The 18,265-nt window shown below is 51.2% G+C and overlaps 2 protein-coding genes and 1 long non-coding RNA gene across 4 annotated transcripts in view; 2 read left to right on the forward strand and 1 right to left on the reverse strand.

Moving 5' to 3' along the window:
• Positions 1-193: 193 nt before the first annotated feature.
• Positions 194-10,038, reverse strand: DUSP15 (dual specificity phosphatase 15). Of its 2 annotated transcripts, XM_084887934.1 has the most exons (8): positions 9,549-10,038; positions 8,742-8,775; positions 7,190-7,272; positions 4,424-4,473; positions 3,183-3,257; positions 1,889-2,060; positions 1,562-1,586; positions 194-777 (listed from the first exon to the last, which is right to left on the reverse strand). In XM_084887934.1, exons 1-8 carry the CDS (start codon positions 9,567-9,569, stop codon positions 290-292), a joined length of 948 nt encoding a protein of 315 aa, XP_084744060.1. In that variant the 5' UTR covers positions 9,570-10,038; the 3' UTR covers positions 194-289. The 2 variants fall into 2 exon arrangements, with proteins under 2 accessions (XP_084744060.1, XP_084744061.1); XM_084887935.1 differs by lacking the exon at positions 1,562-1,586 and having other exon boundaries at positions 9,549-10,034.
• On the forward strand, positions 1,945-3,176 carry LOC311624560. Its single transcript, XR_014795337.1, has 3 exons — positions 1,945-2,085; positions 2,341-2,457; positions 2,969-3,176. It is a non-coding gene; the product is annotated as an uncharacterized lncRNA (long non-coding RNA).
• Positions 10,039-13,432: 3,394 nt separating the features above from the next.
• Positions 13,433-18,265, forward strand: part of TTLL9 (tubulin tyrosine ligase like 9) — a 33,128-nt gene continuing 28,295 nt past the window's right edge. The window contains exons 1-2 of the mRNA XM_084887149.1: positions 13,433-13,483; positions 16,333-16,376. Of these exons, the coding sequence (XP_084743275.1) occupies positions 13,469-13,483; positions 16,333-16,376 (59 nt within the window). The 5' untranslated portion in view covers positions 13,433-13,468. The remainder of the gene's footprint in view (positions 13,484-16,332; positions 16,377-18,265) is intronic.

Consider the following 18,265-nt stretch of genomic DNA (forward strand, 5'->3'; position numbering starts at 1 on the left):
GTGCGCGGGGAGAGTGTCCGAGAAGCCTTCAGAATTCAGCCCAGGGACTGCCGTTTCACCCAGGGTGGTGAGCTCCGCAGGCCCCAGGGGATGCAGAGGGCCTCCCTCTACCCCTGCTTCCTGCAGGCCCCCCGGCCCCTGGCAGAGTCCCGCTGCCCCACCTTCGCTCAGTAACTGGGAGGCACTCAGGAAAGCCGCTTCAGTGTCTCTTTAATACCCCGCGGGCCGTCCCAGCCCTCTCCCTCCGCCTTTCAGAGGAGGGGCCGTGCCCCCGCCTCCAGCCCCAGGCCTAAGGCACCAGGTGGCTGCAGCAGGCAGGTCCGACGCAGAGGAGCCGGGACGGCGGAGGGCGCGCCGCCGCGGACAGGCAGGGCAGGCAGAGGGGGCAGGAGCAGGGGCCGGGCCGCCGCGGGGCGCCCACGGGCTCGGGGCCCTCCTGGAGGCCGCGGGAGGCCCAGGCGGGCCCCCTCTGGGGACCGGTCAGGAGGAAGAGGGCCGGGGCCCTCACTTGCCGCCGCGGCGGGCCAGGCAGCGCGGGAGGCAGGAGAAAGTCTGCTTGACGCGCGCCAGCAGCGGCAGCGGCCCGCGCGCCTCCCGCGGCGGCCGCGGCACCAGGCGCTGCAGGGCCCCCTCGGAGGCCGAGGCCTGCGGCGCGGGGCAGGCGGCCGGGGACGCGGAGCCCTGCCGGCAGCGCCTGCACAGCGGCAGCAGCAAGCGCATCTCCTCCTCGTCGCGGAACGGGCTCTCTCCGAAGCGCTCCTCCAGCTGCCTGCGAAGCTGGGGTGGGGAGGCAGGGGTTCGGTCGGTGCCAGGCCGTTGGCCCCGGCCCCCTCCCCGATCCTTAGAGCTTCTGCCCTGGGGCCAGCTTCCCAGGCCTCGCTAAGCCCCTCCCCTTCCCCAAGGTCCCCTGAGCCTCCGTTCTGCGTTTCCATCCCCCCATCTTCCAGACCTGCCAGAGTGACCCTCCTACCTGCACAGCGGAAACCGCATCAATCCCTCCCCCCTGCACAGAACTCCACTCACACCGGCCTCTTCTTTGCCTGCCTCCTTCCTAAAGCCTTGCAGACAAGCCTCTGGGTGCCAGCCCGCCACCTGCTGAGAGCCTTCCTGCACTGGCCGCTGCTTCTCTCTCTCTCTCTCTCTGTCTCTCTTCCCCGGTTGTCCCGGAAGCCCCGGTCCCCGGTATCTCCACGTGCCATCTGCCCGTTGGGCAAAGGAGAAGGGACTGCTTTGGCCTCATCAGGGATCCAGGGATAGAGTAGGAGGTGGACCTTTCTCTCCAAAGGGGCCCAAAGGCTCAAATGCCCTTCGGGTTCCAGGCAGGTAGAGCAGGTAGTTCTGGGACCTGATCAGATTGTGGGGTCCAGAGTCTGGCCTAAAGGCATTCAGATTATAAGTGAAACAGAAACCTTCTAGCTATCCAAACAAAATAGGCCTGGGGGATATATTAGCTCAAGGGCCATGCGTTTGAGACCCCAGGAAAATCTTCTGCCATGTCTGAAGCAGAGGCTAAATTCTTTTTTTGTTTTTGTTTTGTTTGTTTGTTCTTGTTAATCCTCACCCGAGGATATTTTTTCCATTAGTTCCTGGAGAGAGTGGAAGGGAAGAGGGGAAGAGAGGGAGAGAGAGAGAGAGAGAAACATCGATGTGAGAGACACACATCGATTGGTTGCCTCCCACATTCTCCCCGACTCAACCAGGGCTGGGGATCAAAACCTACAACCCAGGTACCTGCCCTTGACCAGGAATCGAGCCCATGACCCTTCAATTCATGGGTTGGTGTTCTAACTATTGAGCAACCCTGCCAGGGCTAACTTCTTTCCGATCAGTGCTCAGCTCAGGTGGGAAGAGCCTCCCACCGTGCCCCAGCCCCTGCCCCAGTCCCTACCTTCCGGGAACTGCCCCAGCCAAACTCTTCGAGCTGCTGCCTAAAGCCCGGGTTGGGGTTAGCGATGGGCCGGGTGGACTTGATGGCGTCGAGCACTTCCCGCCAGCCTAGGCCGGTCACAGTCATCACGTAAGCTGTCACGACGGTGGTGCTTCGAGAGATGCCTGCAAAGCTGATTACCCCACTCCAAGCTTCAGGTAAGGCCGGGTCTTCTCTGTTCCCCCCAGAACCCCCCCCCCCCCGCCCCCGCTCTCCCACCCTTGCCTCCTGAGCTCCAACCACAAGGAACCTGCCAGGACCTATCTCCCCACCGCCAGGCCTCTGCCCATTCTGTTCCCTCTGCCTGGAGAATCAATCCCCAGGCATTCCTCCACATTCAGGTCCTGAGTGAAACATCATTTCATTCATCCATTCATTCAACGGACGTTCTCCGACCCTCTGTTGTCTTTCAGATCCTGGGGATCTCGTGGGAAGTAAAACAGAGCTGGTCTCTGTCATCCTGATCCTTACGGTATGGGTGGGGGAGACAGGTGCTAACCAGGGAAAGGTTTCAGGTGGTGACAATGAAGGTGAGTCCGGGGGTTGGGAGGTGGCGTAGGAAGAGAGATTAATCTAGGGGGGTGCGGGGAGGGAGAGGATGAGGGAAGCTGTTCCTAAGGAAGTGACAGCATGCCGAGTCTTGAACAGAGTGCAGAGACCAGGAGATGGGAGCCTGGTGGACTTGAAAAACAAGGAGCTGGCCATTGCGTTCTGAGCAGGGGAAGGAGGGAGAGCGGGTGAGAGACAGGCTGCAGGTAGCTCTTCCTGTGGCTGGGGCTCCAGCTCAGGACTAGTGCTCAGGGAGAAGTGATGAAATGAGTGACGGATACTGGGCTAGGGGCTCCTGGGAAGACTCTGTGGTCCCGTCTCCCAGCCTGGGGTTCTCCACTACCCTGCACTGCGATGGGCTCAAATGCCTCGAGGGGAGCAGAGGGCAGGGGAGGGGAGGGAGCCAGAACTATTGGTGGGTATTGGTTACCTGCATGACCTCACCTGTCCCTCCCAATAGCCCATCACGTCAGCATTCTTTCCATTTCACAGATGAGGAAACTGAGTCTCAGGGAGAGACAGCTATTTGGCTATGGCCTCACAGCCGGGGAAGGACGGAGCCCTGATCTGAGCGCCCTTTCAGCTTCTATCAGATGAACCGCGGCTGGCCAGCCATTGTGACCACTGGACAAGACCTGCCGCACGCTCCCCCTGCCCCACAGGAGGAGTGTGTGTCTGGGGTAGAGAACAGCCCCTCTTCACTCACCAGTGCACAAGGCAGTTCCCCCCGTTGAGGCGGCAGCAGTGGATGAAGTTGATACATTCCTTGAAGTGCTTTTTGCTGGAAAAGAAAGCAATAGGAAGGGAGCACTAGGGGAGGGGGGGTCTCCCAGTTGTCCCCCTCCCCATTTATGGGATGGCAAGAGACAAAGAGCCTGGGGTCCTCAGTCAGCTAGTGCTGCAGTGAGGAGGGGCCAATGCCACAAGGTGGGGGTGTGTGTGAGATAAGAGAGAGAGGCCAGTCATGGCAGATCCCACTGCGGAGGCCGGAGAACCTCCCCAGTGTGTCCTGGGGACCCTATTTTCACAGGGGAGGGAGAATCTCGATTTTTTAAGGAAATGGGTGGGAGGAGACACAGGGGTCCCCCTTCCTCGGGGGGTCTGCCATCACCGGGGACAGTGATGGTCTACAATGGGGCTGAGAGCCAGGCTCCAGAGGAGTAGCGGTGCCTTGTCTGGGCCCCTCCCAGGCTGGAGGCACTGCTGCTAACATGAACAAAAATCCTGGGTTCTGCCGAAACCGGTTTGGCTCAGTGAATAGAGCCTCGGCCTGCGGACTGAAAGGCCCCAGGTTCGATTCTGGTCAAGGGCATGTACCTTGGTGTGGACACATCCCCAGTAGGGGGTGTGCAGGAGGCAGCTGATTGATGTTTCTCTCTCATCGATGTTTCTGTCCCTCTCCCTTCCTCTCTGTTAAAAATCAATAAAATATATTTTTTTTAAATCCTGGGTTCTGAGCCCCCAATATACTTCAGGCCTTACCCTAGATCCTCAACCCATGCCATCTGATCTCAGAAAGCCTCCTCAATGCTAATGACATCCCCATTGTCCCTCTCAGAAAAGGGAAGTGATTTATCCAAGGTCACACAGCAAGTAAACGGCAAAGCCTGGCCAGAGCCCAGATATCTTAACTCCAAGGCCAGGAGCCAGCTGAGCCTGACCTTCCCAAATGCGCTGGTGCAGCTGATCCTGTGAGTCGGGCACTTTTTCCGATTCACAGCAGGAGACACTCAGCTCTGGGAGGTCAACAGCCTTGGTCAGGGGCACAGACCAAGGCGTGGCTGAGACAGAGTCAAACTTGGGGCTGGGTGACCCTCTGTGCTGGGGTCCCAGAACAGCTTTCTGGTCTGAGTCCTCTCTTCTCTCCCTCACACCACTTCCCCTCCTCCCTCCCACCGTCACAGGAGGCAGCTGTCTGTCCACTGTGGGTCCATCCGGGGAACTTACATGGGTACATCAGGGTTGTCGGCTACTGGGATGCGAAGGTAGGTTATGCCCTGGAAGTACAAAACACACACAGGCCGTGGGAGGGGGCTTGCTTGTACCCTCTTACCCAGCCCGGGCCCCCCAAGCGCCTCCTGACCCCCAGACCAGTTCCTGCCCCTCTCTGGACCACAACTGTCCTCCCTATTCAAAGAGGACCACCCAGCTCTGACCATCTGTGATTCTAGAACCTTCTAAGAGTTTGATAAAAAGGATCCAGGGACCTTTCTTTTAGGCAGGAAAGGGTCACTTAGAGTGACTACCCTCCAAAGAAGGATTACAAAATTACATCGTAGGAAGGGCACAGCAGATTTCATTTTCTTGAAAAGAAACAAAAAATTATGAAAAGTAAGTTTACACGTCATGAATTGTGGTTATAAAACTTGTGCTAATTATTAAAATAATCAAGGAGTGTAGTGTCACTAGTTTTTCCAACAAACTTGTTCCAGCATCCTTCATTTCATGCTTCACCTTCACACAAGTTCATAAAGATGATTTCTGCCCACATTACAAGAACCTCATCACTTTTTTTAAGGACTTGTCTTAATCGTTTGATATTCAAATGGCTCTTTTCAGGTATCTGGCCCACCAATGGCTAGCAGCTAATAGCGGCTAAGGCCCCCCCCCCACACACACACACCCTCATTTGTTAACGGCTTCATGTGAGAGTCCAGCCTTTCTCCAACTCACTTTCACCAAGGTCACTCCATCCGCATCTTTTGCAAGGTTTGCAATTTCATTTGCAACACATTTGGCCTTGCATTTGCAGGGCATAACCACCCTCTGGCTGGTAAACTCACTGATGGATGGAGCGGGAGAGACGCTTGGGAGAAAAGGGGAGGGCTATTGGAGCAGGGACTCATTTTACAAGCAGCCATTTCATTAGTAAATATATTCATGACTTCACAACCTTCCCCGTGCAGTCTAGTGACTGCATACTCCAATTGCTTCAAAATAAGCCTGCCTTATAAAGCAAAATCAGACTCCATTGGCCGGAAAAGTTCTTCTTGGAGTGACCCTGAGAAGCATACATTATTGGGTGTTGCTCTCAGAAATAATCAAATCAGGCACATGGGGACACTAAGGCCCAGAGAGGGAAAGGATCCTGCCTAAGGTCACACAGCAAATCTGTGACAGAACCTGGTCTGAATCTCAAATCTTCAGAGCCCTTTCCCACCCCCAGTTCTTTACCTCCAGTGGGTGACTGAGACCAACAGATGAGGAGGAAGGGTCTCTGTTCATGCGGTGGGTAAGATTAACCTTGCAATATATCAGCTGTAAATTGTTAAGCACCTATTGTGTGGCTCGCAACAATTCAGTGAGGTCAGTACTCTCAGAAAATTCCCTTTACAATTCAGACCACTGAGGTTCCGAGAGGTGATGTCCTAAACCAGTGGTCGGCAAACTCATTAGCCAGCAGAGCCAAACATCAACAGTACAACGATTGAAATTTCTTTTGAGAGCCACATTTTTAAAACTTCTTCTAATGCCTCTTCTTCAAAATAGACTCACCCAGGCCATGGTATTTTGTGGAAGAGCCACACTCAAGGGGCCGAAGAGCCACATGTGGCTCGCGAGCCACAGTTTGCCAACCACGGTCCTGTTATACCCAAGGTTACAGAGAGAATAAGGGAAGATGTGAAGGCAGGCCTCCTGACTTCAGCACACGCGGTCTGAGTTTCCTGCTTTCCTCCTCTGGGTCAAAACACCCTCACCCCCTTCTCCCTAGGACTCGGTAATTCCAGCACCAGCTGCTCCTGTGGGAGCCGTGCTTTACAGTGTGCAAGGCATCTTCACCATCCCACAGCCCATTTGCCCCCTCCCAACAGCCCCTGGGGCAGATGGGGCTGAGGGATCAGGGGCCCAGAGAGGCAGAGTCACAGCACCAGGTCCCACAACCAAACACAGAGCCCAGAATCATCCACTTGGGGCCATCCATTCAGCTGGGCCATGGGAAGCCCCTGTGGGGGCCTTGTTATGGTTCGGTGGAGGCATCTGGGGCCAGATGGCCTGGGTTCCAGTTCTAGCTCAACTTCCTGGATGTGTGGACCTCGGCAAACGACTTTACCCCAGTTGGCAAACAGGGATGCTAATGTTAAAGAGGCCAGTTTTCAATCAAATTAGATAGCGTGGGTCAGGGGGTCAGGGAGGCAGTAAAGGACTGGCTGGCACACACCGTGTTTCCCCGAAAATAAGACATCCTCCGAAAATAAGACCCACTTACAGGTTTCCTTCTGAGTGAAATATAAGGCATCCCCCGAAAATAAGGACCCCCCTAGTCTAAACATGAGAGATTTGGCCCACTGATTCTGAAAGAAATGGAGTCACAAAAAATTCACCAGGAAATTCAGGAATTGGATTGTTATGATGATGTTCCAGAAGATGATGACATGATTGTCATAGAACAAATGAGTAAATTCTTGATACTGTAGGATTCACAGTTTGTCTGGTTTGTGTTGACAACTACCGTACTACCGTACCGTATACAGGTAATAAATTTCCTTTATATTCATTTAACAATAAATGTGTACCGTATTCTTCTTCATGGAAAAATAAGACATCCCCTGAAAATAAGACCTAGCGCATCTTTGGGAGCAAAAATTAATATAAGACACTGTCTTATTTTCGGGGAAACAGGGTAGTAGGTACATGATAAATGGCACTGGGGTGTGTGTCTGAAGCCCCCCTCCCCGATCTATGCCCAGCCCTGGGATGGGGGGTGAGGAGTACCTGCATCAGAGGCTGGGGTGACTCATGAATGGAGATGATGTGTGTGATGTTATTTCGGCTCAGCTGGTCCGGGTCTTTGGCATCTGAAAGAGACAGGCATCTTGAGCCAGCCTGACAGGTGTGACTTCTGTGTTTCTGATGGCTGAGAGGCGACTCCCCGCCCAGCTCTCCTTCTCACCTCACCCTCTCCACCTTGGCGGACCCTCTGCCTGGTCCCGGCTCCTAGGCCACCTCCTGCTCTTGGCATAGCAGGTCCTGCCACACCCCTAGGCTTCAGTCTAGTCTCTGGGGCATCCCCAAGTGAACAGCCCCGCAACCTCCCCTCCCCCCCTTTTCCCTGAGCTATTCTTTCCACCGTGAACACCCTTTCCCGGCATAGCCTTGACCCAGTAATCCTACTTCTAGGAATCTTGTCTACAGAAGGTTTTGTTCCCATGAGGCTTTGTGCACTGAGGACGCTGTCCTCTGTGGTGCTGCTTATAACGGTAAAAACATCAGAAATAGAAACAGGAGCAAACTGAGTGTCCATCAGAAGGGAGCCGGGTAAAAAATGGCATATTCATACTTGAATACTAGGCAGATCTGCATGTGCGGATGTGCAAGGATGTCCACAATACATGATTAAATGGGAAATACAGGCGGCAGGACAACATGCAGAATAGGTTTCCATTTTTGTTTTAAATCTGGTATCTGCATCGACAAAGAGATCAAACGTGACCTGGGGACAGGCCCACAGTCTATTGCTTTCAGAGGTCATTTCTAGGGGCTGGATTGCCAGTCTATACAGACCTTTTATAATCGAAGTGCATGACACACATCGCCTCTCTCCCCATTTGTCCACATCCTCATTCAACACACTTACTGCTGCTCACTATGGGCAGTCCTGGCTTCTGCCCTCGTGGGAATGTGGACCTTATTTAGCCGAATGCTCAGAAAGCAGTGTGGCACGTGCTGCTGAGGCAGCTCCAGGGAGGAAGGGATCAGGGCTTATGGGAGGGGGGCACCTAAGCCGTTGGGGGACAGGGTGATGGGGAGGGCCCTGTCCCAGTTCAGATGCCCCTCCCTCTCGGGAGTTTTCTCTGACGCTGCAGATGGAAGTGACTTTTCTCACTATGGGCCCCCCAAACCCTGGACCAGCCTGTCTCTTAACACAGGCCGGGGGCAGGCAGGGTGCCAAGGCCTTGGGGCAGAGTGGGCAGTGCTGACCAATGGAGTTCCTGAGGTGGAATCCAGTCTCCAGGACTTCTGCAAACAGACCTCAAGCCAGCCCTTCAGGGTCAGCACATTCAGAGGCGCTGGTCTGGTGCGGAGGGAGAGGCTGAGGCTCCGAGCAGCTGCCGGCTTGCCCAGCATCCAGCCTTCTGAGCCCTTTGCCCTGGAGACACTGCCCCACCCATGTACCTGCCCCTTAGTCCTCGTGAGCTCTTTCCCCCTCCCAGCCTGGGGTCACTTCCCTGCCCCCAGCCCCATTCCTGAGGCCTCCAGGGTGCGGGGGCCAGAGCATGGATGACAGGCAGAGTGCCGTGGCCCGGGACAGAGGGGCCATGCTCACCGATGAAGTTTCCGAGGTAGAGTCCAGGAAGTACCTACAGGGGAGACAGGCAGGGTGAGCCGGCAGGGTCAGCGGGGAGGGGAGCGGGCCCTTCCCACCCCCGCAGCTGGAGCCCGCAGCCGCTCTCCATCCCATGAAGGCTGTCTGAGCCTCGGGACAGGGGGGCCCTGTCCCTCTGGGGGCCTGGTCCCTGTGAGGGGGATGGGGGGGGGCACGAGGGGGCACAGGCAGGCTGCCTTGGGTGGGGGCAGGAGGAAAGAAGAGGGAGGGCAGAAGATCAGGGGAGAGGGAAGGGGAGGTGGACTTGACAGAGTAGGTGGCGGGGAATTCTGAGGACGAGGGAGTGGGGAGGCAGGGACAGGCGGAGGTAGAGAGTCAAGAGTCAGAGACAAGGGAAGAGAGAGAGAGAGAGAGAGAGAGAGAGAGAGAGAGAGAGAGAGAGAGAGAGAGAGAGAGAGAGACTAGGAGTGACAGAGAGACACAGGGAGAAACAGTCACAGAAAAGGCAGCTACAGAGACAGACAGGAGAGAGAGAGGGAGAGAAAGTGAGAGGGAGAGGAGATGGAGATGAGAGGAGAGAGAGAGAGGGAAAGAGGGAGAGAGAAGGAGAGAGAGACAGACAGACAGTCAGACAGAGACAGAGACCTAGAGACACAGCGAAATACGATCTCGGAGTCACAGGGAGCAGGAGACAGAGACCCAGAGAGACTCGGCGGGAGCCAGAAGGTCAGAGGCGGGCAGAGCCACCCCGTCCAGGGCCCGGGCCGGGGGCGAGCAGGTGCGGGCGGCGCGGTCCCGCCCACCTACCTTAGTCATGCCATTCCCCATGATCCCCGGGCCGGGGGCCCGGCCGCACCCCCAGCCTGCAGCCGCGAAGGCGCTGGGGTCACAGCTGCCGCGATGGCCCAGGCCCAGCGCCGGCTGCCGGGCGGGGAGCAGGGGGCCTGGCGTCCACAGCCGCGCCCAGCCCGGCCCCGCCGCCGTCACCGCCCACCGACCCCCGGCCAGGGAGGCAAACGAGGGAGCCGCCGCCGCTGCCACCGCCGCAGGCTCCTCCTACCCCCTTGGTCATGTGGGGGCCCCTCCCGCGGGTCGCGGCGGGGACTGGACAAAGCCCCAGTGTGCCGGGCCCAGGGCCCACGGGACAACGGCAGCTTGTGGGGCCGCGTGGGGCCCAGGCCTCCGGAGGCGGGGGGAGCGCCCCCCCCCCCCCCTGGCACCGGCAGGCTCGGGCCGGCGGGGGCTCAGAGCCCCAGCGCCCGGCTCCCAGCTCCCGCTCTGCCCCGACTTCCCAGCGGGCCCTGGGGCACAGCACTAGGCTCCGTTGGCCGTGGTTCTCTAGCAGAAAAGTGACGGGGGCAGGACCTTGCCTGCTATGGGTCCCGTGTTCTTCAGATTCTGTTTGAGACAGAGAAGTGAGCAATTCCTTCCAACTGTAAGCCTCGGTCCCGCCACACACACACACACACACACACACACACACACACACACACACACGCCCCATACAGGCACCCTAACAGCCAACCCTTTATCCTCCTGCCCCCCTCACACAACCATCTGTTCTCCCATCCTCCAGTTCATTCATTCACTGATTCATCCTCCCCTCCATTCATCCATCCTCCCATTGACCCTCCCCTCTCTTCATCCCTACTCTTTTGACCTCTCTGCGGATGGTGCCATTTGGGTCAGTTCTGCTGGGGCCAGGCACATCTGTCCTTAGGGCCCCCTCAAGAAGTCAGAGGTGAATGGGAGGGGAGGGGAAGGTTGCAGTCACCTGGCCCCTCCGAGTTAAAGGAGACTACAACAGGATGTCGTTGGAGGCAAGAGTCCAGGAAAGTGATTCTGGAGACCAAAGTTCCAGGCCCTATTCCCCTCTGGCCTGCTGGGTGACTCTGGGAAAGCCCAGCCGCCCTCTCTGAGGGCCTCCGTGTGCTGAGCTGAGCCCTCCTGCTACGAGGACCAAAGCTGGAGAATACAAAGTGAGGGAGACCAGACACCTTCTCTGGGACTGAAATAGAAGCAGCGGAACCGGGAACCAGCTGTCCTCCCCCATCCATAGTAGTAGTGACTATTCGAGGAATGTCAGAACAGATAAGGACAGAGGAGTGACAACCTGTTGGAAATGCAATGGCTGGAGAAAAAGCCATTCTGTGTTTCTTTACGCCTCAAATTCACAGCACACATGGGGCTGCCTGTCTCAGCGTCTCTGAGCCCAGAGTGCTCATGAAAACCAAATTATTCAACAATACTCACCGAGCACCTACTACAGGGGAGGTACTGGGGACACATAGGTAGGAAAGGGAAACAGTTCCTGTCTTCATTGGCTAACAGTCTAGAACAGCGCTGCCCATGTGTGAGTCATGTGTGTCATTTAAAATGTTCTAGTAGCCACATTAAAAACGTAGAAAGAGACAGGTTGTTACTGATGTTTTAACCCAATATAGCCAAAGTATTATTATTTCAACATGTAGTCAGTATTTTTAAATTATTATGACATATTTTACATCTTTTTTTTTTTTTTATGGTATGAAGTCTTTAAAATTCAGTGTGTATTTTATACTCTGAGCACATCCCGATTCAAACCAGGCACATGTCAGACACTTCATAGCTGTATCTGTCTGCTAACTGCAGATTGGACACCTCAGGTTTGGGAGGGTGTCCAAACAAAATAAGCAAGTAGACAAAGCATTTATAAATGGTCACGCTTTTCTAGGAAGGGAACGAAAAGTGGAAAAACGAAAAACAAAAACCTCTCTAAATAGGTGACATTAAAGTTGAGACCTGTCATAGAAGAAGGACCCAGCTATTTAAAGATTAGAAAGAGGTGTGTGTGTGTGTGTGTGTGTGTGTGTGTGAAAGTAGAGAGATTTCCAGCAGGAATAAACAGCATGTGGGGGCCCAGCCAGCCTGGCTCAGTGGTTGAGCATTGCCCTTCGGGCCAGGAGGTCATGCTGGAGTCCCAGTCAGGGCACATGCCAGGTGGTAGCCTCAATCACCAGTGGCTTGTGCTCTACAGGGTGTCCCCCAAAATGTATACACATGTAACAGCTGATAGCTCAACTGATGTTTTTTCTTTTCAGATTTGACCCATTGGAATGAATAATTAATCAAAGTATATAAACATTTTTGGGACACCCTGTATTATTGCTTATCTAAGAACTCCTTCTCCACCCTGAGATAATAAAATGTTCTAATAGTCTGAAGTATTTGTTTGCTATATTTATTATTATTATTTAATCCACTTGAATTAGGCATTTATTTTTCACTCCTAGGAAAGCCAGGTCCTTGGTGCCATTTACTGAGTCCTTCATCCTTTCCCCACTAGTTTATGATGCCACCTCTGTTGTACACACACACACACACACACACACACACACACACACACGGTGTCGGTTTCTAGAATCGCCCATGTACTCCCTTGCTATTTGCTTCTCCCTGCATTACACTGGGGCTGATAGGCAGGGAAATGTCTTCTGCCCCAACACATACACTTTGTTATTTTGGTTTGACAAGAGCTCTCAAAATTCCTGATTGGATTTGGGAAAATACACATTTTAATGTTGATATTGAGTCTTCCCATCCATGTACATGGTATATCCTTCCATTTATTCAGGCCTTCTTTAATGTCCTTCAATGTTTTGCAGTTTTCTCTATGAGAATACAAACTCCACAAGGACAGATGTTGTTGATTTTATTCACAGCTGTATCCTCAGAGTCAAGAATGGGGCATAACATAGAGTAGATACTTAATCTGTTGTTTAATAAAATATCTTGCATACATTTTGTTAGATGTATTCCTACTTAACATATTTTTGTTGCTATACAAAAATAACAAAAATTTTTTAAAAAGTTCCTGATCAGCTATGATTGGTATATAGATCCCCGGAGTAGTGGAGTGGAGAGGGGAAGGAGGAAGGATAGGGAGCCAGTACAGAATGCAGTGATCAATAAGTTGCCACTTCAGGTTATATGCAGGGGAGAACGAAGATCGGATTTGTGTTTGAAAGAGCTCTTTGGCTGCTGTGCAGAGAATGAAACTGGAATGGACAGGGCAATAGAGGTCACTAGTAGACCGGTCAGGTAAGTAGCTACTGCAGGCGTTGAGGTGAGTGCTGGCATAAGAATTACAAAGAGTGACTGGAGCCCTAACCGGTTTGGCTCAGTGAATAGAGCGTGGGCTTTCGGACTCAAGGGTCCCATGTTCGATTCTGGTCAAGGGCATGTACCTTGGTTGCAGGCACATAACCGGTGGGGAATGTGCAGGAGGCAGCTAATCGATGTTTCAAACTCTCTATCCCTCTCCTTTCCTCTCTGTAAAAAGTCAATAAAATATATTTAAAAAAAAAAAGTGACTGGAGAGAGCAGAAGTGATTGGCAGCTTTATCAACTGATCCACTAACTGACCAGGTGACAGTGAGGGCCGGAGTAAGGAAACATAGGGCCATTGCATTTTCCAAAAGCTGACTTTTCAGGCTCGGCGCTCTCGGGTCCAGCGAAGTTCAGCTGGAAGAGGCTCTGGGCCGTGAATGCCCGCGGGGTCTGGGCCGCCGGGGCGAGGAGGACTTCCTGCCTCTGAGACACGCCGACCGCTCCAGAAGGCGTTCTCTGTGATCATCCAATCAGAGCGGCGGATCCGGGCACCACCCCCTCCGTCGCCTTGGCAACAGGACGCACAGGCTCCTGCCGCGTGAGGTGGCGGTTTGAAGCGGGCCCTGCGGAATCGCGTCATGTCACGACTGAAGGTAGGAGTGCAGCAGGACCCTGGCGCTTTCGTCGTCCCCAAAGAGAGGGAGGGAAGCTGCGGAGGGATTAAACATGTAGGATCCTCGCGGAAGGATTCCGATGAATGGAGCAAAAATTATAAATTCAGAGAAAAGACCACAAGTCCCGGCATGCCGCGCGCCCCGGAGCCTCTGCGCGAGTCCACCGAACCAGACTGGCTGGCGGGAAATTTACAACACTGTAGGACTTGAACTGTACTCGGCGATTTCTGTGACTCGGGGGAAGCTCACAATTTCTGATTTCCTAACTTGGAAAAGCTCTTAGAGATCTGTTTGCCCCACCTCCCGCTTGCCTACCCATTCATTCATTCACAACCCATTCATCCATCCATCCATCCATCCATCCATCCATCCATCCATCCAGGGGAACTCAGTGCTGGCCAATGGGGACACAAGGTGAAGTCCTGATCTCTAGGAGTTCATAGGCCATCTCCCCCATTTTAAGTTAAAGAGAGAGAGAGAGAGAGAGAGAGAGAGAGAGAGAGAGAGAGAGAGAGCGCGCGCCAAAGAAATGAAATGAGTTACTCTAGAACCTAGCTCTTCCCACTCCAACCAGCTTCTTCTTATCCCGTGTTCCACCTCTCATGAATGGCAACTCCTTTCCTTAAATCCCTTTCACAACTAAAAATGAGTAGTTACATTGGACCTACCCAGGCAATCCCAAATGATATAGTTTAATCAATATTTTAAAGTCATTTGGTTAGTAACCTTCATTCCATCTGCAACCTTAATTTCCTTGGCCATAGAATGTAACATATTTACAAAATCAAATAGCTATGAAAAAATTTAAAATGTTCAACATACACTGAAAACTAGAAAACATTGTGGAAAGAAATTATTGAAGACTTAAATTAATAGAGATTCTGACCATGTTCATGGACTGGAATACTCAAATGCTTTATGATGTCATTTCTTCCCAAAACAATCTTTAGACTTAATGCAGTTCCAATCAAAATTCCAAATACTAGCCCTGGCTCAGTGGTTAGAATCCTGAGGGTTGAGGATCTGATTTTCTATCAAGGACATCTACCTGAGTTGCAGGTTCATTCCTCACTTCAGGGCACATTTCGGAGGCAACCAATCACTGTGTCTCTCTTACATTGATGTTTCTTTCTCTTTCTCCTCCCCCCTCCCTTCTACTCTAAAAGCAATGGGAAAATATCCTTGGGTGAAGATTTTTTAAAAAAAATTACAACATATTGTTATATTTTTTAGAAATTAGCAAGCTGGTTTATACGGAGAACCCCCAAATTATAGACAATCTTAAAAAAAAAGTTTGGAAGACATGCCACCTGATTTCAGATTTACTAGAAAGCAACAGTAATTAAGACAGTGTGGTAGTGACATTCAATGAGACAAATAAGTAAATAGAACAAAATAGAGACTAGAGATTGACCCACATATATAGTCAATTGAATTTTGACGAAAGTGCCAATGCAATACAGTGAGGAAATCAAAGACTGGAGCAGCTAGGTAAACGTGGAAAATGGAATTGAAAACATGAGAGAGTATAAAAAATGCAATAAAAAAAGACTAGGACACTTAACTAGTTTGGAGGCATTTGGAGGGGCTTGAATGATGAATGAGATAAGATTTTAACTTACTTCTGTGGATAAGCTTATTTCTGCCAATTTTGTAGAGCAGCTTCCCATTACCTTCCTCCAACAGCTCTTTGAGGGGGTAGAATGGTGTGGTAGGCAAAATTCTAGATTGCCCTCCCCCACCCCCATTCCTATCCCCAATGTACACATCTTGTGTAATTTCCTTCCCTTAAATGTGGGCGGAGCCTGTCAATTTGATTGGATAGTTACTATCATAATTACAATAGGTTATATGAGACCCCATTGTGGCTAACTTGAAGGGACAAGGGTTGGAAGTCAGAGGACATGCTCCTATTAGCCTGGAGGAAAGCCAGCATTCATGTTGTGAACTGCCTCTGGGAGCAGCACTCCCTAGGAGCTGAGAGCAGTTCCCAGCCAATGGCTAGCAAGTAAACAGGGACCTCAGTCCCACAACCCCAAGTAACAGAATTCTGCCAAATGGTTTGGAAGAGGACCCCAAGTCCTGGATGAGAACCATAACCCAGGCCATCATTTTCATTGTGGCTTTGTGATACCTGAGCAGAGGCTCCAGCTAAGCCATGCCCAGACTCTTGGCCCGTATAAACTGTGAGATATAAATTTTCACTGTTTTAAGCCATTACATTTGTGGTTATTTGTCATGTAATAATAGAAAACTAATGCAGATGACAAGTCTATCCAAGCTGCAGAGGACATCCTGCAGAAATCACAAGTTCTGACTTCTTTTCTCATATCTGCCACCAGTCACCCAGGGCTGAGGGCCAAGCTGTATGGTAGAAGCAGAATAATACCCATCACCCTTTGAGAATTTGAAAAATCTATTTCTCTGAGTCTTTGACCCAGCCCCCTCCTGAATCATGGATCTAATCAAACATTCAAGGTTGGAGTAGAAGGTCTTCTCACAGATATGTCCGAGCTCAGCCCTCAAAACTGGGGTTCAGGACGGACCTTTGGAGCATTGAAAACTAGGTATTCCCTCTACTGGTCATGCCTGTGGAGAAAGTCTACAGGGAGGTGGGCCTTGGGTGCTTGGGGGTTTATTCCAAGGACCAAGTTGCTGGCCACATGGTGACCAATGAGAACTTGGCCAGGATGACCTTACTGTCTCAGGAGGATCTGGACAGTGCTGAATCTGATTGTTTGAAGATGTTAACATTTGCAGTAAGCGGAACTGGGAAGGCAAGGTGGACATGCAAAACTAGTGGTACCACTTTTCCTTTCTCATTGCAGAACCAAAACTACAAGGGCTATGGATTGTCAAAGGGAAAAGAACGGTGAGTGGTCCCACCCAATTAAATAAACACAGAAATAAATTCCTTCCTTCTCCCTCCTCCTTCTTAACTTTAAAAAAATATATATTTTATTTATTTTTTACAGAGAGGAAGGGAGGGATAGAGAGTTAGAAACATTGATGAGAGAGAAACATCAATCAGCTGCCTCTTGCACACCCCCTTCTGGGGATGTGCCCACAACCAAGATACGTGCCCTTGACCGGAATTGAACCTGGGACCTTTCAGTCCACAGGCCGACGCTCTATCCATTGAGTCAAACCGGTTTCGGCTCCATCTTAACTTTAGTAATCAAAATGATGATGATGATGATAATAAAAAACAATTATTGAGCATTTACTATGTGGTGGGCCCTGGGCTAGTCACTTTACCTGAATGATCTCACTGAACCTTACCACAATCCTTGAAGTAAATACTATTATGACCACTTTATAGATGCGGAAACTGAAGCTTAGAGGGACTATGCAACTTGCTCAAGACCATAGGATTAGTTAGTAGCAGAGTTGGACTCCAGGGCCCATGTTATATGTAACTACGTCTTCCCTCCTCCTTTAACAGCCATGGGAAATTGACGTGATAACTCAAATGTGAACTCCACCCTGATCTTCTGCTTCACTCTGCAACAGTAACCTGGTGCAGAACTCAGCATCTTTTTAGACTCCCTCAATAGAATCCGTTTGCATAGAGCAGGAGTGAGCAATGTAGACTTTGCTGAATAATTCTGTGGGGACTTAGAAGATGTCCTTTTTGTTGTACACGCCATGGCAAATATTTTAGATATTTCTATTCTTTATTTCATTATATGTTTTTGTTCTCTCTCAAGTCCCTCCTGGCTATACCACCATCGTGTGGTCTTCTCTCATGCAGCAGCCATCTTTGCTTTCTTTCTTGCCTCACTGACTCTATCCCATCAGTGTCAAATCTCTCACTTTCTTATGCAGAGCAGTTCAGCTCTGTTCTAGATCCTAGCCCTAAATTTACACACCCACTCCTACCCCCACAAAACAAAGAGCATGTCAGTTAACAGGATCCACCCACATATTTTATTAGGGCAGATATCAATTAGAAATGTGTTTAGCTACCATAACAGGAAACCCAACTAATAGCAGCTTTAAAATATTGTATTTATTTTTTTCATATAACATAAAATCTTCAGGGCTGGTGCAGTAGTTCAACAACGTCAGAGCTAGTGTCTCTGTGACTGTCTTGATCTTTTCCTATGGACACCAAGTGGCTGCTACAGCTTCAGCCTTCAGGTCATGATCAAGATGGGAAGAAGTGGGGCGGGAAGACACAATACCTCTCTCCTCCCCCACACCGGCACCCTCCCCCTTCTCTTTCACACTCTCTCTCTCACATACACATCAAAACATCAAAAAACAAACACACAAACCGCACAAAGCTTCCCAGGAACCCACCCTCCTTATCAGCCTTATATATTTAATTTATTGACCAGAACTGTGTGGCATGGACACCCCTAGCTGCATGAGTGGCTAAGAATACACATTACATTGTGGCATTATACTGTGATGATTACACATCCTGCTTTTGTAACACAAAATCATATTTTCAGTATTTATCACATTTGTGCATGTAGGTCTGATACATTTATCTACTCCATATGTCCCACTGTATACCACAAGTTATTTACTTCCTGTTAAAAGGCATATAGGTCATGTCTTAGTATTCGTTTCCTCCAGAAGCAACCTGAGCCAAGGATTCGAGGACAAGTCCTTTATCTGGAAGGTGATTCTGTAAGCACTGGCAGGGAAGTGAGTCAGCTAAAGGAAGGAAACCAACGAAAGGTACATTATTGGCAGGTTCTTGCTGTGGGGAAGTAGGGCTCAATCCCACTGGGATGCCTAGGAGATAGC

This window comes from Pipistrellus hanaki (genome assembly GCF_964339955.1).
Source record: "Pipistrellus hanaki genome assembly, chromosome: 6".
Classification (NCBI taxonomy): Eukaryota; Metazoa; Chordata; class Mammalia; order Chiroptera; family Vespertilionidae; genus Pipistrellus; species Pipistrellus hanaki.